This window comes from Talpa europaea, assembly GCF_964194135.1.
Source record: "Talpa europaea genome assembly, chromosome: 7".
NCBI lineage: Eukaryota > Metazoa > Chordata > Mammalia > Eulipotyphla > Talpidae > Talpa > Talpa europaea.
The window spans coordinates 40,030,993-40,053,721 of NC_140074.1; the positions used below are offsets into that span (position 1 = coordinate 40,030,993).

General features: G+C 37.2%; 1 protein-coding gene across 2 annotated transcripts in view; it reads right to left on the reverse strand.

The window, feature by feature from the left end:
- The window catches only part of CEMIP2 (cell migration inducing hyaluronidase 2), a gene marked incomplete at both ends in the record, with an annotated part of 51,639 nt that overhangs the window by 13,857 nt on the left and 15,053 nt on the right, over positions 1-22,729 (reverse strand). For both annotated transcript variants that reach the window (XM_084238478.1, XM_084238477.1), the window contains 11 exons: positions 2,438-2,653; positions 4,821-4,998; positions 7,593-7,748; positions 8,488-8,523; positions 9,608-9,739; positions 14,060-14,148; positions 17,095-17,223; positions 19,557-19,626; positions 19,766-19,971; positions 20,294-20,503; positions 22,464-22,633. In XM_084238478.1, coding sequence (XP_084094604.1) covers positions 2,438-2,653; positions 4,821-4,998; positions 7,593-7,748; positions 8,488-8,523; positions 9,608-9,739; positions 14,060-14,148; positions 17,095-17,223; positions 19,557-19,626; positions 19,766-19,971; positions 20,294-20,503; positions 22,464-22,633 — 1,592 coding nt within the window. The remainder of the gene's footprint in view (positions 1-2,437; positions 2,654-4,820; positions 4,999-7,592; positions 7,749-8,487; positions 8,524-9,607; positions 9,740-14,059; positions 14,149-17,094; positions 17,224-19,556; positions 19,627-19,765; positions 19,972-20,293; positions 20,504-22,463; positions 22,634-22,729) is intronic.

The window sequence follows — 22,729 nt, forward strand, 5'->3', positions numbered from 1 at the left end:
GACCCAGTTATAGTAACTTTAGAAAAATAAAGTTTTACTAGTGAGCACCAACCGCTTTTAGACACAACCCTCTGCATACAAGTAGCTAGAAATTCAGCCACAGATGTAGCTACAAAAGGACTAACAACTTTTCGTTCTTTTTTTATTGAAGAAATATTACTTTGAAACATTATTGTTCATTTTAATTCTAGAATTTCTGTAGATTCCTAGGTATGAATAGGTCAATATAATTTTAAGGGGCAATTCTGATGAAGGATAAAATAAATGGAAAAAGGGAAATTACATTTCTTTTTTATTTTACTGTAGTAAATTCTTCACCCTTTTCTCTCCCAGAACTCAGACAAGTATTGCTCTTTATTATTCTCGGGAAAGAGAAATTCCACAATAAAGAAGCTGGTAGTTCATTGAAATCAATCAGAATAGCGCTTCAATCAGCATCCCTCTTATGCCTGTATTTTGTCTATTGATAACAATCTTTTTAAAGATTTTTTAAATTTCAGAATGAAATCATTCTTTAACAGTCATGATTCAAAGTCAGGCAAGCGACGAAGCACTCTGCTTCAATGGGCCCCGCTAGAGAAGGCTGGGGGCAGAAGCCACACACACACCTTAGGGGGCTCAAAGAGTAGAAAAGCAAGAGCCCACCTGTGTGGCAGGCAAAGCTCAGCAGAGGGGCTACATCACAGAACCCATCCTCCAGGAGAAGCCACCCGACAAGTAAGAGCAATCAGCAGCAAATCAGCAAAGAGTCTGCTTCCATCCCTTTGGGACTATGCAACTGCAGCTCCCCTGGGAAGGTCTCTGGTTCTTCCCCTAATTCTGCTCTAATGTTCCTTTTCCTTTATTCTTTTATCTCCTCTGACAGTTTATTATCTAATTCTGCCTTTGAATTGGCCAAATTAGGGCCTCCCCGGTGGCGCAGCGGTTGAGCGCTGGGTTGCGAAGCTGCCCGCGGCCTCTGCGGCGCCGGTTCGATCCCCGGCTGCTTCCCGGCCACCGGAGGAGGGTCCCGCACGGCGCGCAGACCTCTCCTGCCGCCCGCTGCTCCCCTCAGCAGCGTACTTCGGTCCTTCTGCCTGTTCTGCTCCCCGCTCTGGTGAATTCTCTCACCCTCCCGCGCTTCTGACTGTACCCAGTGCATGTATAAACAAAAAACAAGCAAACAAAGAAAGAAAGAAAGAAAACATGCCTCTATTAAAAAAAAAAAAAAAAAAAAATTGGCCAAATTATAGCAAAAAAAAAAAATGGGGGGACTGGTACCTCCATTTTGCAATCTCTTCTATCCATTCAAATATGTCCAGCTATTAAAATCAACTCTACAACCTAATGCCCTCTTCCTCAAATACTATTCACTGCAGCAAGCACATCACTACAAGCCACTTCCCTATATGCTTTACATATATTTATGCATTCTATCTTCACAACAACCTTTTATGAAAGGAATTATTATTACCCTTGTGCATGGGGACTAAATAGCTAATGAATTTGCCCAATCATTTAAGAAAATGCAGGCCATCTGGCTCCAGAGTGTGTGCTTTTAGCATACACCCTCCCAAATTAGCTCATCCTCTGATGCTGGGCTTTAAGTTAGAAGTGCACACTAGCCTAATATTTCAAAGGGGTGTTTCCTAATCATAGGTATTACTTAATAATATAGCATTGAACAATGCAGGGGTTGGAGTACTGGACTCCACACAATTGAAAATCCAAATATTAACTTCTGAATTCCCCCCAAATTTTACAACATTCCCTTGATCCCCATGGAGAACTGGCTTTAGGACCTGCACTCCCATAACCCAAATCTGCAGATGCTCAAGTCCCTTATATAAATCACCCTCCATATGCACATCAATTCACAGGTTCCTTATCCATAAATTTAACTGACACTCCCTGTTGATTGAATCGTGAACATTGCATGTAAGTGGCCAGTTCAAACCTGTGTTGTTCAAGGGTCAGCTGTAATTCCAAGACTTTCCTAGGGCTCCTTCCCTTTCCACTTATTTCTAACTCCTAGCTCTGGCTCCGAAACACCTCATTTTTCATGTGACATGTTGATATTCTGCCTCAAAAAATAGATGTTCTAATACAGTAGAAATAATGACCCTGAGAACAAAGAATAAAATTCCCTCTGGAGGACACAGTTGTTGCAGGGCAAACCAACAACAAAAAATAACTGGCTTAAGAAATACAGTTTCTTTATTTAACCAACGGCAAAGCACCTCACCTCTCTGAGCTCATTTCGCTACTTGCCAAATTGTTTTAGAGCAGGTGAGCTTTAAATAAAATTCTATGAGGCATGATTCCTAATGAAATTTTTTTCTTAGAGCAAAATCATGCTTTGTGAAGTGTCAATCACACCAAGGAGGGAAGAGCACTCCTCCAGAAGCAGTGCTGTCAGCTGCTGGTGAGATCGGCCGCACAGTGCCCTTCAGCCTACCTGGGCATAGTTCCCGCTACAGATCACTGCGTTCCATTTGGTCATGTTCACGCAGTTTGGATGGCGGATCAGGTAGTTGTCAATTCTTCCCACATAAGCATCCTTGTATCCTGTCACAGAGCCATCAACATCATGGAATATGGAGTTTTTATCACCATCCAGCTCACAATCTTCAAACCAGGGGCCAGGCTTTCCAAAGAAGACATTCAGAGACACCTGAGAGCAGTGAAGAACAGGGTCATCACCAGGTGAGAAGGGTTCCTGCCAGCTCAGCTGGCATCCCTCCAAGGGTCTCACCACACCTCCACTGCTTTAAGGTTAAGTGCTGAGTCACAGTGCAAAGGTGTCAACTGCAGTGCCAAGTCAGTAGAGATTTCCAATTAGCTCTGACATGTTTAGGGGAAAAAAAAACATCCTCAAAGCCTTGTGAGTTCAAGTGGCAAATATTAAATTTCATTTTTGACTTTTTTCTACCTAAAAAACTGCTATTCTCCTGTCAAAACAAACTATGATGAAATCACAACAGTTAAGGGGTGAAATCAGAACTGTTATGGGAAGAAAAACTATGCAGTCAGACATACTTGTTAAAAAATATAAATTTTGCGTTTAAGATCTGTGCTTTTCCCTTCATGCAAATTCTAACTCAAATAAATAAAAATCTATTATCACAATCTCTATCTTCATTGCTAATCATTATATTTCACTTCAAATGCTTTCATTATTTGTTCACATGACTCCCCTCACCAAAAAATAAGTATGGTTCAAAAGAATTTGTGTGGCATAGTCACCATTGAGCTCACCAGTATCTGTTGAAAGTGTGTTACTTTCTCTCAAGACAGACCCAGCCCGGCTCAGTACTTTTCATATTAGGTAGAGTTAATTCCAAGCCTGTAGTGAACAGAGCTGGCAGCTGCAACATAGGCTGCAGGTGACACTTTTCGGGCTTTAGCTGTTACTTACTAGTGACATGTTGCTAATATGCCTCAAGTGACACAGAAGCACCTCTCAATGCTTTTATGCACTTGGCACTGAACATCCAATGATGAGCAATCAATGAAAAGACGATGGTATCTAGGACAAGTGGTTCTAGGTTCTTTGTTGTAGATTCTTCTCTCTTTGCCCTTGTGCCCCATGATTAAATCTAAAAGAAGGTTAGTGCATAATTTCTACCTTTTCAGGCAGAATAAATTTTGCAAGCTGGACCCTTTACAAACTATTTCCACATCACCCCATAGACAAGTCCAGGCTGATGGAACTCTAGACTTCAGTGGCACGAATTCTCTTTGCTGTTCCAACTCCAGGACTCAAATGCAACATCTGACAGTTGCAACATCTGTTTCTTAGTTGACCATGTCAGTGGTCACTAAACTCTACACCAGGGGAGGTCCATATAGGCAGTAAGTGAACAGCCAGCACCCACACTGAAGAGCTGAACTGAGACCCACCCTATTTACTTAAAAGGGAAGTTATCTGCCTGTGAAGTCTTCCCCTTCCCTTGGAGCCCGTGGCCTGAAAGAGAACCAGCCAACTAAGTCGACATCTCACTTTGCACACATATCTCTGTTCTATGCCCTGGGTATTCTAGAAAACCAGATACAGACTTTGGCAAACAATTCCATGTTTTAAACAATTCCATGTTCAATTCCATGTTTTAAGCTGGGCAAACACAAAGTTTGTGTGTGTATGTGAATGAAAGAACTATGCGTCACTTTCCCACAGCGGCTGCCTGAGACCTGAGGAGTGAGATGTCTGAGACTCAGCCTCTCTACTCCACTGCCATCTTGGGACTGGCAACGGGCAAGGCTGGGGTATGTGAACAGATTGTCCTCGAATGTCAAGATCAGGGGGAACTAATGAAACTGCCAAAACCATTATGGTGGGTTCTGCATTGTAAACTAGTATTTTTAAGTCTTATTTGCGATCCTCATAAAAACCTTCTAATAGTTCACATATTAGAAATAATCTAATTGGTATCATACACCCCAAGTATTTCTCTCCTTTCTCAACCTTTCATCCTCTTTTCCCCAGAAGAACAAGTCCCAGACAAGTAAAATACCAGACAGAATCCATGACGCTAAATCTCCACAAATTCTATGTCCTCTATTCTTAGGACACTACAACCCCCACATTATCACTTTAAGTGATTTTCCCTTTCATGATATTACTTGAATGTCAAAAATACCCCCCAAAGACACATGGGACATCTGTTTTCACATTGAAGTCAATGGGACAGAGTGCATAGAGTTAGGAGTCGCTTTCGCATGTATTTCTCCTCCCAGTAATAAAAAGACTCCATGCAAATCCTTTGTGTTATCTTTGGGAGTGTGCTATCCTTCCTTCTCCTATCATCGCTTCCATAGAGAAACCATTAGAACATACGTACCTGTGGACCAAACTTCACAAGGGAGATGTTATTCCTGGGAGTTATCTGCCAGGGATTCTTCATGAGGAAGCCAATAGCACTGGTATACCTATCTGAAGTTGGCACATATTTTTTGAAAGTGCACCTGCTGAGATGAATGGGCCCATCGTATATCTGAAAGCCTCTAATTGGGAATGTCCTGTTGAGATACAAGATTTAATGCGTATGGGCCTATACCCTGAACAGCACTTGACCTGCATACTTGTTTTATGGATACTTGTGGATATCCTGTAGGCACTAAGCACAAAATTAACATGCAGAGGTAACCAAGACAAGATCCTGATCAAACAAGATACAGATGGAAAGGCAAACATAAACAAAGGATAATTTCACATAATAAGTGCTATGGAGACAATAAGATACAGTAATACAATAGTTGGATGGGGAGATGTGCTATTTGGGACAAAGGAAGCTTCTCTGAAAAGGTGATTTTGGCTTTTTTGAATCAACTCCATTAAGACCTTTTATTTATTATCTCATATACTTTAGTTTAAGTTCTAAAATCTCTAGCATGAAAGCGAAAGACAAATCTGATAAAACAGAGAACCTCCTTTCAAGTCATTAAATGATAGTAATAAGATTTAATTATATTTAAAACCAGAAAAGTTCAAGTCCTCACAGCTTACTATGTCAAAGTGGATTACTAGATTGAGAAATTCATTTTATTCATTTTCCTTCTTTCTGTTCAAACACAAACTCCTTCTTAACCCACTAATTATATATCATTAACCATAATTAATGTGCACAGTCCATAATATTCTGGATCCTTTAATTTCTCTATTAAATTTGTGCAATGATATTTGCAGAGGATTTCTATAGCAACTAATTAGTTTACACCTTGTCAGCATTTTACAATAAAAGTATATATATATTAGCAGGAAAACCAAATATTTTGCTTAAAAATCTACCCTTTGTGGGCCTCCCCTGGTGGCGCAGGCAGTTGAGTGCCGCGCTGTGAAGCTGTCCACAGCCTCTACAGTGCCAGTTCGATCCCGGCTGGCCAGCGAGGGTCCCACATGGTGTGGCAGACCTCTCTTGTCTCATCTGCTGCTCCCCTCAGCAGTGTATTTCGTCAGTCTGCCTGTTCTGTTCCCATCTCTGTCTCTAGTGAATCCTCTCACCCTCTCACGCATCTGGCCTGTACCCCGGTTCTTGTAAAAATAAGTAAATAAATCTTAAAAAAAAAAAAAACCTTTAAAAAAAATCTATGATGTATTTATTTTTTATGATGTATTTATTTCTTTATGATGTATTTCTTTATGATGTATTTATTTTACTTTATGATGTATTTATTTCTAAGCCTATGTCCCCAAATGATCCTCTCCATACAAAAGGTTATAAACATACAGTAAAATAAAAACTAGATCCACTAACCAATGAGAAATCTTTGTTTTTGAAAAATTCCTCTTAGTAAAGAAGCAATAAGCATTTTGTAATTAAACAGGAGGCCAATAAAAAGTAGCAAGAATGGACTTGACTTGGCTACCATCATACTGCAGCCCAAGCCCCAACCCAATCTAGGCTTTTACAAAAATCTCCACATTAGAAGAGGCAGCAATAGCCTAATGGTGATAAGCACAGCGCTGAAGCCAAACTAACAGGGGTTGAATCCCACGTCAACTACTTTAAATAAGTTACTCATTTATAAAATTGGAAAAGGACAAGGAAAAAAAATCCTCCTTGGATTTTGCAGAGACTGGGCAAATAATAAAGTATTTAGAACAGAGCCTGATACATTATCAGCTTTTAATAAGTGTTAGCTATTAAAAACCCACACAGTTTCTTTCCGAGTGGTGCCATGGTCTGACCAACAGGAGTCAAACACAGGGCCAGGCACATAACGATGCTCAAGATTTCCCAACCCCTAGTACAGAGGAGAGGAGCCTAGCATAGTACCCTTGACCAGAAGCTAGCAAAGTCCGCTCCCCAACCCGCAGCTCAAGTCCCTCCAAATTAACAGTGCATTTGCCCCAATGTCCTGATCTGTCCTAGCCCAATGTGCATACAGTGTAGTTGTCTGCTTTAAGGGAGCTGGTGCTTAAAGAGTTCAGACATTAGCTCTGGCGGAAGGCCTTTAGAACACTACTGTTTCTCCATCTAGTTTTCTCACAAGTAAAATGAGGACAACTCCAAACTGCGCGTCAGAACTGAGTTCTGGATGATTTAATAGTTCCCTAAAAGCACTGAAGAATTTTTCCAGTGCTAAGTGCTATTTTAATGATTCTGTGATTTTTGATGACAGAAAAACAAGCCAAAAGCCAGTCCCAACCCGCTGCAGCATCAGAAACACCCTTGCTATACAGCTGTGGTCAGGGCCAGGTCAGCCTGGGCATGCTGAGACTCTCCTTTCTTAGGATTCCTTTTAATAAGTCATTTCCTTTTCCAGTGGCTATTTATGAAATTGAGGGAAAAGTGCCTAATGTCATCACTTATGGTTTGCCAATTTCATATGGCTCAAAAATGAAAGACAAAAATCACTAGTTTATAAAAGACCTTATACAAAATCCTAAGAAACAAGGTAGGTTTCCTTTCTTAGAAAATTGGCAATATTAATAATAGTAACAGTAGCAGAGTGGGGACCAATCCATGGCAAAAATTAGTCAATAATGAGAATGATGATGATGAACAATTTGCTGCCACTAATCCATATAATTCCAAGATTATTACAGAAACCTCCATAATGGTTAGGTTTTCATTTATTGCTTAACATTCTACTACTACAGCAATGCTTACCTGTTCCTAGGTAATGTCCGAGGCTTCAGGTCTATTCCTCCAATGCCTACATACTTGTTCTGGCCACCCTGAAAGCCATAATTTCCGCTCTCCCCAACAAAAAGGGATTCAGAGACCTCTTGGCTGGACCCTTCATCACTGGGGAAGCTTCCATCACTGATAAAATGCAAATAATAATCAACCGCACATCTCTGGAAATTTAAATCAACCTTCAAATAAAGGCAAGCTGTAACTTTAAAAGCTAAAAGTTTCAGAGCAGATACAAGCTTTTTATAATACATATTGTCAAGCATTCAAAAAGTGCTTTTAAATTGTGAACCTATCCTCATAAATGAATATATGGTTTTCATATTAAACATAAAGAAATTTAATAGCAACAACTGATTATTTCATCATTGTTGTAAGCAGCAATATGCAAATGGGGAGAAGAAACCTGCCTAGGATACAACAATTTGATGACAAACATGTTTTAGATACTAGAATAACTATTTGGAGCAAAATACATAACATAAAAAATTCAATTCTTAAAGATCATTGCAAAATTAGAGCTGCTTCTAAGAAAACAGTTATTCTGCTCTCAAGTTGAAGTCCCTTCCTCTTATTTCTCTTAAGTTTTATGAACTTTAGTGTAAAGCTCAAGTGTTTTCTTCTAAGTAAAATATATGCACCTACCCTTTTGTGGAATTGCAACAATAACCAATGAAGTTGGTATTAATTCAATTAATCCATAATTCAGACCTCTAGTGGCATCAGGAAGTAGATGCTAATTTTTCTCTTTGATACTAATAAAGGATAAAACATTCTTGTCTATTACCAAAAAAAGAAATAAAATGAAGGCTTATTTTACCTTACAGCTTGAAAATAATCAGGTAAGTATTTGTAAGCAATTACTAACCTGGCAAAGGTCAATCCTATTCCATTATCTGAAAATCTGTAAGAAAAGAAAATAGGAGGGAAAATTCCAATTTACCACATCAGGTAAAAGGACATAATTCTCTCAATATTTAATTATCATGAAATCTAGAAGTTTCCAATAATAATCATTCTAATAATAATCATCTAAAACTACAAAAAAAGTTTCTCCTCAAAATAACTAAAAGCACAGACTCCACAGGGAAGTGGACAAGCTTTCAAATCACTTTTGCCATGTGACCTTGTGAAAATGACTCAACTTCTCTGTTTGCTCATCTATAAGTTGAAGTAATAATATAACCTACCTCTTAGGTTGAGAGCATTTAACATACAAATTATTATAAATCATTTGGAACAGTGCTTGCCACACAGTAAGTAGCATATGTTAGCTGTATTTTTTTGTAATTATTTAAAAAAACAATTAGAAATGGGATTCTCTTCAAAATTTTTCAACATTAATATCCAAGTGATTGTTAATTGCTACAAGTTTAGTACACTATCAGTGTTTTTGCATGATAAATGTCAGAGATGATGGGGAAATGCCAAGAAACTAATGTTCATGCAAGGAAAATGTTTTTCTACAGTTGCACACCAAATCTTAGTTCAACACATACCACATTTCTCCTAACATGACACAAATGGAGAAAAGGGAGATGCTGACTGCCTCAAGTCATATTAAGACCTCAGTCAACAGACTTATGAAGGTGGAGTTCACAACTTTTGTTTTGAATGGCACAAGAACATCAGGAAAACTTTGAAGAGTTTCCAAGAGGAAAGGGAAAAAATCCAGGTAGTTCCAAAATCTTTTTAATTTCTCTGACCTAAATCATGTTTATTATATAAAATTAAATTCCCAGTTTCTCTTCGCCCGCATCAAAATATTCTGTCACTGGACAAGTTCAGCTTTCCAACAAAAGCAGCGGAATGAGACAATTGCAAACATTTGCAGTCTATGACCTCTAACACGCTTCCCCAGAGGTTGCCCTATTTGTAATAATAACTTGATTCCAGAAACCACCACTCTACTTTCAGTTTTAAAAATAGTCTTCAAAGATAACTACATCACAATGCCATGAGATAATAATTTTGTGGAGAATACCCACGCTGAATTCTGAACAATGACATCCCCTCCTCTGACCCAAGCTCCATTGTCATTATTTTTGAAAGCAATGAGCCTGTCAATTAAAGCAGCAACGCGTGGCTTTTCAGGGTCTGCATCCTGATGGGGTCGAAACCTTGAAGTCAAGGAAAAGTAAAAAAACAAGAATTTTTTTTTAAGTAATAAAAAGGCAATGGAAATTATCTATTAACAATTATAAGCTTATGTGTCAGCAAACAGAATTTACACTCGACCAAAATCAAAATATTTAAGACCCGAATTGATTTGTTGAATTACAAATATTAAAAGAAAAAAAATCACATTTATTTACATACAAGTTTCCCAAAAAATGTTCTCATATATTCTTAGTTATTTTTTAAATTAATTTACATTATAAAATAGACACTGCAGAACATTCTAAGCCTGAAAACCATTTCCAAAACAAAAAATTCAGACTATAAATCTGGCATGGTTCTCACAAATTCTTAACCAACAGGATACCAATATAAACTTCTTGAATGAATTTATCATATTTTCAACATATGTGAACTAGAGTATTATTTGAATTGTATGCCAGTGAAATGTTACAGAAATAAAACTACGTAAAATATCTTTTGTGTCTAAATTCAAAATAGATTGTATTTCATTAACTTAGTAATGACAAAGACTGAATTTTATCTTTTCTTTCTCTTCTTTCTAAAATACTTACAAAGGTCCATAATAATAATTGGTATCAAAAACTGTCTAACAACTCAAATAATTCAACAAGCTACTTATTTTTTGAAAAGATGTATTTAGTTATGCATACAAGAACTGGGGTACAGGTCAGAGATGCAGGGGGTGAGAGGATTCACCACAGAAATGGGGAACAGAACAGGCGGATTGACGGAAATACACTGCTGAGAGGAACAGCAGGCAAGACAGGAGCAGTTTGCCTGGCCATGTGGGTTGCTCCCTGGCTGGCCGGGAATCGAACTAGTGCTGCAGATTGTTTCACAGTGCAGTGCTTAACCCCTTGCTTGCACCACCAGGGAGGCCAAAGCTACTTATTTTTAAAAAGAGATCATTTCTATCATAATCTCATAAAAACTGATGGTGGGAAGTCAGACAACTTCAAAACGCATTCAGCATGTTAAGATTTTTATTCACACAATCAGGAAAAACCATTTCCACAAATGCTACTGCCATAGTTGCAGGAACACAGTAGATGCTTGCAAAATATGGATGGGAGTGGACGGTAAGCACAGAGAATAGCAAATGCAAAGGTCCTCAGGCATGGGTGAGCTAAGTCTGTTAAAAGAACAAGCAAGTTGGCTGAGAGTTAAAAGCAAGGGGGACAGTATTAAGAGGGTGAATAAGTACCAGGCAAGAACATGGTTCTCGATTCTAAATGCAAAAAGTACAATAGTGGTTACCAGGGACTCGGGGGTTGGGGACATGGGAAGGCGATGAGTAAAGCGTAAAATATTCCAGGTAAGTTCTAGAATTGCACTATACTGGATAGTGTCTATAGCTAGCAGTATAATATTGTATGCTTCAAATTTGCTAAGAAGGTAGGTAAGTATTCCTACTACAAAAAAAACTTTATTTTTTAAAAATAATAATAAAGAGAATGGGATAAATTAAATAATACATAAATCTATTATTGAAGGTGGTGATGGTTTCATTGGTATGTACTTATCTCCACATACATCAAGTTACACACATTAAATATGTACAGCTTTTTATATGTCAGACTTCAACAAAGTGGGTGGACGGATGGATGGACAGACAGATACATATACACACACGCTCACATATACATAACATGTGATGGGAAGTCACTGAAAACATAGAATCAGGGAAGTGACGTGACTGGCTACTTTTTTAAAATGTCAGTAACTGCTACTGGTGAAAGGATAATAGAGAATGGACTGTAAGGAGACCAGTTTGAAGGATTTTTCTGTTTCAAACAGCTGTTGGCGGTATAAAACTGGGCAACAGCACTGGAGATGAAAGAGTTATAACCACTCTTAGATTGTATATATACCCCTGTTCCCCTCACACCAGATAGCTCTCACCTAAGGGGTATAAAGTCTGACTTTGAGACCTCACCCACTCTTCTGGCAGATAGCTTTGCGGTCATTACATAACACCAAGCAGATGGAAAAATTCTGGAAAGGAAACTACATAATGTTCTAAAAGAAGGCCAAAAAAAATTTTTTTTTTTAGGTAACATTCTCTGCTGTAGTTATCTCTTCTGAAATTCCTCTCTGGATAAATTAATCACTGACCACTTGCAAGGTTATCCTGTATTTTCATTCCCTTTCCCACTCCATATGTAAAAATTACAGCTAATTTCCCCAAATTTTCTCATTTGTAAGATCTCTGCACACTTCCAAACCCTCTCTTAACTGCCTTCTTCCTTCAATGTACTAGTTGGCTCTCATATTCTTTCACTATTAGATAAAAGTTCCCAATTGCAAACTGAGAACTTTCTGGAGTTAAGTTTCCCAATTTTGATTAATGATAATTTCACATCTTGAACATACAAGGAAAGGCTCGTCTGATTAAGTGTTGAGTCAACTTCCCTTTGATGAAAAGACTACATATCTTGGGAATCTCAGGATTTTGATGTTTAATTCATGAAATGACTTACTACTCATCTGTACTAGTTTCATCATTTTTATGCATATTTGGACAGCATGAATGTCCATGGGGATAGTCTATTAGCTTATACAAAATTAAATATACACACCAGCTGCCATGTGTTGGTCTTCTCCTCCTACAATCAGTTCTTTTAGTAACAACTTCCAAATGTAGTCCAATTCCTTACTAATAATATGTATGTGTTTATCAACTGGTAAGAGTAGTAAATATTGGAAAACCACCACTATCAGAGTAGCACATGCATACACCAGGTAAAGAACTTTTTAATCCATTATGGATACTGTTTGGTTGTCAAGTCTATTAAAGCATCAATGGATTTTGAAATATATATACCTATCCATCTATTCCCACACACAATTTTTTAAGGCAGGGAAAAATATCTACTGTGGAGAGTGTAAGGGTTTTCCTGTTATCACTAATTGAACTAAGTATGCATTACTAGTTCTCACAGTTACAATAAACTCTTTAAGACTAAAAGGCAGCAGCGACTTTCTAGTAAATATTTGTTATTATAAATAAATAAAGCCAGCCAGCCTGCTCACAGTTCTGAGGCATGGCAAATGCTATCATATCTTTGCTTTAAAATACTTTAGGCTCAGGGCCTCCCTGGTGGCCCAGGGATTAAAGTCTCAGTGCTATCAAGTTATCACCAGCCACTGTTTCTTGAGTTCGATCCCCAGCCGGGGAGCTAACCCACACGGCACAGCAGACCTCTCCTGTCTTGCCTGCTTCTCCCCTGAGCAGTGTATTTCAGTAGATCCGCCTGTTCTGCTCCTCCCTCTGTCTCTGGTGAATCCTCTCACCACTGCACCTCTGGCCTGTACCCCAGTTCTTGTATGCATAAACAAATAATATATATATTTCAGGCTCTATTTGACCTTTAAAAAGTCCTGGAGAGTAATTTTACCGACTCTATTTTCCACATTATCCCTGACTTCATGACTTATTACCACATAACAAAGATCCTGCCTCATACCTAATTTAACTCACTGATCTATAATGTGGTTCTTACTTTATTCCCTTGTGAATAACAAGGTATGGGGACCTTTAAATGTATACCAACAGAGTCTATTAAATCTTGCACCCTTCTAACTCCATAAACTGGCCAATCCACTTGAATTATGGAAAAATAACATGTACATGGTTTCTACGGAATATGACTTTAAGTTGCTATCTTTTGCAGAAATTTTTATTTCTATTGGAGACATTTCATTTATTTTGGCCTACACACAGCATGTAAGAGAACTTTGCTGAAATGCTGATCCATATCCCAACCACATTTTATGGCTTATAAAGGAGAGTAACATAGAGCCTGGCTTTGATGTGAATCTGAGGCTACAAACAAGTGAACCAGAACCAATGTGATCTAGTTTAAGACTTTTCCCTTTGAATTAGATTTACTGCAATGTTCTATTTTTACCACTAACAATAAATTCTATATGCTTTGATTTTCAGTGATTACACTAAAACAACTTAGCTTAACTTCTCTTTCAATGACTCATATTCTAGCTTAGGCCAAATTTGAAACCTTTTCAACTTATCTCACTTCTTTCTCTTTCCACTACTGTAACATCAATTTACACCTATGAGAAAGGGAGAAAGCAGAAGCTTCTCTGGCATCTCAGAAGGGTAAAAAGTTCAGTCATCAGACCTAAAACAGCAGAATAAATGTTTTTTCAAAATCCTCCCACAAACTGAAAAATTCAGTATAAATGTGTCACCGAAGAAAACAGCACAATGGATTAACTTGGAAAGTTTTGCTTTGGCAAGACATGGCTTGAGTGTGGTTTAAAAGGACCAGCTCTACCTTGCGCTGTTATCCAAACAGAGGTATTCCCTTGGGTCAGCAGCACTGGCGTTGCTTGTTTTTACACCTTTGTCAATAAATAACCCAGCCTGGAAAACATAATAATGAACTGATATGAATATGAATTCCTACTTATAGCTACATATATAATAATGTTTTCTCCTATCACTTCTACCAAAAAAGAGGGGGAGAGAGTAAACAGCAAGGCATAGGTATTATGGAAGTGTTACTTCCTGAATATTTTTCTAAGTTTATTCATTGCTTCAACAAATATTTATTTAGTGCCAACTTTGTGGCAGGCAAAAAAAGAAGACATGCAATTAAATAAAATAACTGCATTCCCAAATGAAACATATGCTAAAGAAAGTACATGGTACTTTGGCAGCCCATTAAAAAGGCACCAAGATGAGGTCTTTCACAAAGGTGGGAGTGAAAAGAATCCTCCCAAAAGAAGTGACCTCCTGAAGGTAAACCTTAAGTGAAGGGTGAGGAACAAGGGATCAACCATGCAAAAGAACTCGTTGGGGACAAAAGGCAGGAGGTGGATGGGAAGTGGCTAAAGAACCCAGGGGAAATACTCAAGAGAATGATTTCAACAAAAAGCCTAATAAGAGAGGATAGCACAGTGAAGGACAAAAAATCTTCAATGGACTACTGAATGGAGGAAGTAAAGGTAAGAAAGAAGGCTAAAGAGAAGCAAATACCATAATTCATTTTTTTAAAAGATTTATTTATTTATACAAGCACTGGGGTAGAGGCCAGAGGCACGGGAGGGTGAGAGAATTCATCAGAGATAGAGCAGGGAGCAGAACAGGGAGAAGGACCAAAAACACTGCTGAGGGGAGCAGCGGGTGAGACAGGAGAGGTCTGCTGCGCCATGTGGGTCTCTCCCTGGCCAGGAATAGAACCAGTGCTGCAGAGGCTGCAGACAGCTTTACAGTATTGCGCTCAAACCACTGCGCCACCAGGGAGGCCCCAGAATTAATTTGCTAAAGAGACAAGAAGATGGGAATTTAAATAAAGGCAACATAATCAGCTGCATTGTAAGAAAGAATATTCTAGCTAAAAGATAAATAATGCATTGGAAAGGACAAAAGAAAAAAAAAAGGAGGGGCCAAGAGATAAGGGAAGAGACTACTGCAGTAATCCAGAAGAGAAATAAAAATGAGTAGATGTGTAGCGGCAGTAACGGGAAAATCAAGAGAGTGGTTAATTCCTGTACTAGGAAGAACTGATAACATTTAGGTCAATGGCCTCTGAGGAAAGGGAGCAACGAAGAGTCATATATTTATAGTTTGGGCAATTATGGCTAGTTGTTTCACTTGCTAAAACAGATATGGGAATGAGTTTGGGTATAAAAAAGAATTTTCGGTTTGAATATATTTTATGTATGTGTTCAAAACTGTGACACACAAATAGTACTTTGTAAGCAGTCAGACAAATGTGACTGACATGAACCACATGGCAGCTTGGGACATATGAGCAAGTGAAGCCACAGCGAGCAGTATTTTTGTATTTAAGACATTCTGAGGACTCCAAAGGTTCTGTTTCTTTTGTCTACAGTATCTTTTTGGATAATCAGGCCCAAATTTAACAAATAACCCTTTGCACTCCGAACCATTTTACAATATTTTGATTTAATTTCTTGTGCCATTTCAAGATAAAACTTCAGGGAAACATGCATGTCTCAAAAAGTTGCGTTGAAATAACTTCAATTCCCTGTAATCACTAATAAATTGCAATGTCCCCTGAGAGGGGACATCCAAGTGATATGCTAGAATTCCGATATCCCCTGAGAGGGGACAGCAGAGTACAAAGGGTTAAAATCAGATCTTCTACTCATTATTTAGACCTAATATTCTTAAAAGAATTCTTATAATATTTTTAACATGTCTTCATGGTAGATGACATTAAAAAATTAATTAGAACAAAGTGTTTTTATACCACTTATGGTGAGAAAATTAGAAGTTTTCATCTTGAAATGCTACTTTCAATAATTACTAGCTTTAACTATTCAGCTCACAATCATGCTGTGTGCAGTGTTTTCCTCTCTCAAATCTTCTTTAAAAAAAAAAAATTTATTTTATTTATTTGTGCATACAAGAACTGCAGTATAGGGCAGAGGTGCGCAGTGGGGGTAGGGTGTATGTGTGAGAGGATTCACCAGAGACAGAGTGGGGAACAGAACAGGCAGACTGACTGAAATACACTGCTGCAGGGAGCAGTGGGCGAGACAGAAGAGGTCTGATGAGTCATGTGTTAGCTCCCAGGCCAGGGATTGAACTCGTGCTGCATTGGCTGCTGACAGCTTCACAGTGCTGAGACTTAACCCCTTGTGCCACGGGGGAGTCCCTCCATGACCTTTTAGATAAATAGAACTTTGATGTGGATTCCATCAGAGTAAAAATCTGGGCACTATATCATATAATGAAAGGATTAAAAAAAAGCCTTTGAGCCCAAAATGTACCAAATGTACTTATCAAATATAATGCCAAATAGCATGATAATTAGAGGTCCTAAATGGCCTTTAGTTTACTTGACCTATACCATTTAAATTAAATCAAATATTCTTAAACAATATTTCACTATTCACATAAACAGTATCAAAAGCACAAGAGGGTACCTTACAACACTGTGACCTGAGGGGGGTGAGGGAAAGCTGTGCTCCTCAATCCCCAGAAGCATATTATCTAAAGTATATATCCTTGAACATGCAATGATGTTAATGATTGGAAAATAGGGGAAGGAGAAGGAGAAGAACAAGGGAGAGGGTAAGGACTCAAAGGTCAAGTCCATTATCACAATTATTCATACTGCATGTGCATGAATTTGTTGAAATGTACCCTGTGTTGCATATAAATGGAAAGCTGTACATACATCCTGTACATGGTAGGTTAGATGTTGCTTTGTTAATTAAAAATACTTTCTCTCATGACAACTGGTACTCAAAACTGACATTTCTCAGTTATAATCATAGCAATCCACCCTTTATCTTATAAATTATATGTACTCATTATCAACACTTAGGAACCTACCTTAAAACTTGAATGGACCCTGTTGTTATAAAATATACCCAAAGGAGTAAGTTCGGGTTTTGCTGAGAGCTGCAATCCACTGGATTCCCCAGTAGGTTCCTTGTGAAATAAATACCAAATCCCAGCATCCTATAATTGAAAGGACAGATCATTAAAAGCCCATTTTATCAAGTGCCTCTATAAAATACCCTCATATATTCACAAGTAAGTTTAATCTTTTTAACAATAATTTACATTGTTTCAGTTTTAGAAATAACTCTAAAAAGTAGCCATATCAACTTAGAATAGTTATACCACTCTTCAAAAAAAGCAAATTTAATTTTGTAGGATTGGGTAAAAGGTAGAAGTAATTGGCTAATACCAATTATTTTAAAAAATAACTTTCCCATCATTATCTATGTTAAAAAGTTATGCAGAATTAGAACTTAAGAAGCCTCCCCTGCTTCCCTCCATGTGACCAAGACAGCACAGCCTTTTAGCAAAATGCTTTTTTTGTTCTGTTTACTTCTAAACCTGATCAATAGATGAATCATACCCATTAAAGAACTATCCACCAACATGCAGAGCTCACTAACTTCTTTCAAACAACTCCAATGTGCTTCCTGTCCCCAGGCAAAATTTTGCCAAAGAAAAAAAACCACCACACGCATGAATTGGGATGCTGTCTCAGTCTGGATCCTGTCTGTTCAATTTTAATATTACTGACCTTACCAGAAGAAGTAAAAATAGTTTTAAAATTTCTGATACTCCAAACAAGACATAAAAATCAAAATTTGATGCTCTTAATCCCTGTAACAATTTTTTATCTTAAAATTCAATTAAAATCCAGCCTGATAGAACAGACAACTTCATATTATGGAACTTGGATTCAGCGGATTGTTAAAACTTAAACATACAGTCCAAAAGAATGGTATTGGTTCAAATTTGGTGAATATATATTTCATGCCCACAATGTGTCAGGAATAGTCAGACTCTACTCAAAAGATTATAGTCTAATGAGAAATACTGAGAAAACTAAGATAGCACATACATAATAAGTATGTTCATTTCATGCCCACTATGGGTCAAGGATGGTAAGACTTCTCAAAGGATTATAGTGTAATGAGAAATACTGAGAAAATTAAGATAGCATATATATAATAAGTATGTTAGTTTTACCAAAGTCTTTTGGGAACACAGAGAAGAGATGAATTGTGGAAAGCACATAGACCTACCCACCAAAATGAATGTTGTTTTTATCTTTCCATGATAAGAGTTTACAAAAAGGTCTTAATAAAATAAACTATTCTGAAAAATATGTTTCCCACCTGAACTCTTTTGCACACAGACAACAGAAGAACACTTGGGGGATTGTCAAGAGGCTCCAGAACACAGCCCTGTGAGCTGAGGGCACAGCAAACTCGCCACCCCCAGGAAGCAATGGAGTTTGGGGATGAGAGATGGAGGAGGGGAAGATGAGGAGGGTAGCAGCTGTTTCCCGTTAAACATTGTGGTGTCAAAACAGGTAAAAGGAGCTTTGTTAAAGGCAGTGGAAATGTACAAGAATAAAGGATCTGATTTACTTTGGGAGAAAAGCCCTTTCCAAAACAGGAGCTCTACTGGAATAGGATTTTTGTTGTTTTTTTTTTTTTTTTGACAGAAAGTAACCCAAAGAATGAAACAGAAGAATGTACATCTATTAAAATACAGGTCTGCTTTCTTTTCTCACATAAGAAAAATGAATAATGGAAATGTGAAATAATGAAATATACAATCTCTGCTCTGGCGAATAAAAAATTTGTTTTATGTTCCTTAGGAAAATTAAGAACAGGAATTCCATATTTATCCAGGGAGTGATATCCATATTTTGGTCCTCGCAAAGAAATACTCTCTCCTAATCTTTCACTTCTTCCTGGGAAACAATGTTAAGTATCTTTCCTTTTAAATATTTTAATAACCATGATGCATAGACATGAATATTTAGGTTTTATTGCAAAGCTAATATTTCTGTACTATAACATTCAGAACAGGTATAAATATAATAGTATAATGTCTTAAAGATTTCATTTTTAGATTACAAATTAACAGTTTTAAATCATACTCTCCTAGCTTATCGGGGGAAAATTTAATGTTTCCAATACAGTTAGTTCATTTATACTCTTAAGCTATTCTTATGTTTGCTAAACAATTCAAGGCACATAGCTCATTTAAGACACACAGTTGAGCTTAGTTGCTTTACCAATGCGATGAAATTCCCATAGATGTGTATAATCCCTGTATTTAATAAAAGACTAGAAATAGAAGAAATAGCTCAAATACATTCTGCTCACAACTAAGCAAACAGAACTAGAAAATTATGCCATACCAGGGTGAGATCACCACACATTAGATGAAATCCATAGAGACCAGAATAATTATAAACATGGATAAAATAAACAAACAAATAATTAAATACAAACTGAAAGCAATTTAATATGATTTACCTGTGAGCCTGCGGCTGCATTATTAATCAGATTATTGTTTGGATGAGCAATCCAGAAAGTTGAAACAGCCCTGCAAGACATTATTTTAAGGTGATTTAAAGCATTCTTCATGAAAAATCCTGCCCACTAAAAACTTCCCCCAAAGCATCTCCCTCAAAAGTCAAAGGCCTTGACCAACACACACGTGTTTTTCTCTGCCAATTACTCACATACAATCCGTGGATGGCACAGGAATGTAATTTTCAAACACTTTTTCTCGCATGGCAATACACATGGAGTTATTCCTGTCAGTGGGGAGGAGGGTGCCTGGTTTGGTGAGGAGTCCCAGATTGTGAAACAGAGTATTTCTCTGTTCAATGCCATCCTCCAAAAAGAAACAATGACCTAGTGTGTCAAATCCAATGGTGTCTTTTATCTGCAGAAATGCAAGTGTATAATGTCACTGGTAGCAAGATTGATTGTGGTTTAAGTAACAAGTGCTATTCAGTGTAGCATGTTCAGTACAAATGCAAAAAGAAGCCTGAATCTTAGCTGAAGGGGCAAAGTCAAATGTCAGAATTTATTGGTTCCTTCAGAGAATAATTTGGGTAGTTAAATGAAGGGGCTTCCTCCACTCAGCAAAACAGCAGAATGCTCAGAAAAGCTGGATACAGTAAGTGGTGCAACAGCTTAATTATATAAAGTTGAGGAGTCATGAGAATTAAGAATGTGCATCAACACAATGGGAGGTGACTCACCAGCAGGCCGTTTGTCCCATGCACAGTGATGCACCTGGAGAAACTGTGATGAATGGACAAGCCGTCCACAAAAGTTGAGGGCCTGTACCCTCCTTTATAATCCACGTCTCCACACAGGTGAAAATGAACAGGATAGCGCCCCAAGTGCTGCTGACCCATATGTTTTAATTCCACATAAGAAAGATGGACGGAGGTAAAATTTTTATTTATCTATAAGGAAAGATAACTGATATTAAACTAACACATTTCAGAATAGAAACACAGCCTACTGGAAAAGGCCTGCAGGAAAATATATATCAAAGCATGTTTTCTTGTGGGTTGTAATTTTCCCAGATCTCTAGTTAGGAAATTAGTAAATATTTCTTTACAATGGTGAATAACTTAGAAAGCTATACAAACAGTCTCTTAAATAGTCACCGTGGAAAATAGTGTAGAGGATCTTCAAAAAATTAAGAACTATCTTATAGTCTGTCAATTCCACTTTTGGGATCCAAAGGAAAACACTAGTTTAAAGGATACTGGCATCCCTGTGGTCACAGCATCAATATTTACAATATTTCCCAAGAAAGGAAAGCAATCAAAGTGAACACTAATGGATGAATGGATAAAGAAGTTGTAGTATATGTGGTTTAGATCTGTGAGTGTATGTGCATTCATGTGTACACACACACACATTCTATAGACTACACAATATTATATTATACAGCCAAAAGAAATGAGGAAATCCTACCATTTGTGACAATGTTGAAGAACCTTCAAGTCATTATGCTAAATGAAATAAGTCAAACAGAGAATCTTCAAGTCATTATGCTAAGTGAAATAAGTCAAACAGAGGAAGACAAACACTATATAATCTCACATGTGGAATTTAAAACAGAAGAGAGATTAGACTTGTGGTTACCACAGACAGAGTTTGTGTAAAGGGGGAATTAGAAGAAGGTGGTCAAATGTATGAACTTATAGATACTGGTATAATATTATACAACATCATATAATATAAAAATCAGTACTAGGGATATAATGTGCATAATGTCTATAGCTAACACTACTTTATGATAGACAGGAAAGGCGTTAAGAGAGTAAATCCTAAGAGTTCTAATTACCTGGAGAAAAATATTTTTTCTTTTTACTATATCTATACAAAATGATGGATGTTAGTTTAACCTACTGTGGCAATCAAACCAATATATGTAATCAAATATATGTAACACAAACCATCATGCTGCATGCCTTAAACTTATACAGTGATGCATGTCAATATTTTTCAATAAAACTGGGGGAAAATAGTCACTTATTAGGAATAAAAAAAAACATAATAGGGAAATCTGCATAAAAAATTTTGCATGTGTGTTTTTGATTTGTTCAAATATTCTGCCCATCGCCTCATTCTTCCATTTCTAAAAACTCCACTATAGAACTCCACTGAATAGCAGTTTTTTCTAAAATCCATTCTCAATGTTTTAGTTAGCATAAAATGTTGTTTATTTTATGTTTTAAAAAAATTTCTTGTTTATTTTAGATTTTTTAAAAAATTCCTCTATAATCCACAATTTGAATACTCTCAATATTTTCAAATGTTGGATTTTCAATTATACTACTAAAAACAAAGGGGTAACACTGACCAACATTTTAGAAATCACTGTGACAAAATTGTTGCTAACAATCAGCCTACCCACTGCACAAAAAAATGACTTTAAAACACATTTAACCAAAATGCAGCCCAGAAGTTCAATAGATTAGCACTTAGAACGATGCCTACCACACTGTAAGTGCTCAGTACTTTACAGACTAACAATATGCATACAAAAAATATTTTTACATTAATATATTTTGTAAGTGCATATTAGCACTGCTTACCCTTTCATAATATCATATGTTAAAAAGGACCAACTGAATTTTTCAGAGATCACATGCCTGGAATGATAAGGTTATTTTTTTTTTTGCCTCTATTGGCTGTTTCCTATGTATTGATTTAATTCTTCATGAGACAATATCTAAGTGGCCAAATCAACAAAATGAAGATATTTAAAAATCTCCCCATTATCATTTGATAGAGAAATGAAATGATTTCTTTTTAATATTCATATTGATCTCATTCCAAAACATGAATGTTTTTCTAAACATGTATTTAGAACCAAGCTTTCAAGAAATCAGCAGAGCTTTTGCCTACCATGACATGTCCCCCAAAGGTATCATAATCAAAGAATTGGCACTGGTTTTCAGCATAGCATGAATCTTCCATTTCTCCTCGGATCAGAACATTTCTGGTGAGAATTCCAACTTCAGCTCTCATGTCGACACCATCAATGATCTCACCCATGTGCAAGAACTGAGGAGTTTCTGGTTGATGTGGGCAAGGGAAAAGAATATTAAAACAAAGAAAACATGAAACATGTCAGAAAAAATTCCTCTTTATTCTGAAATCCCATGAAATTA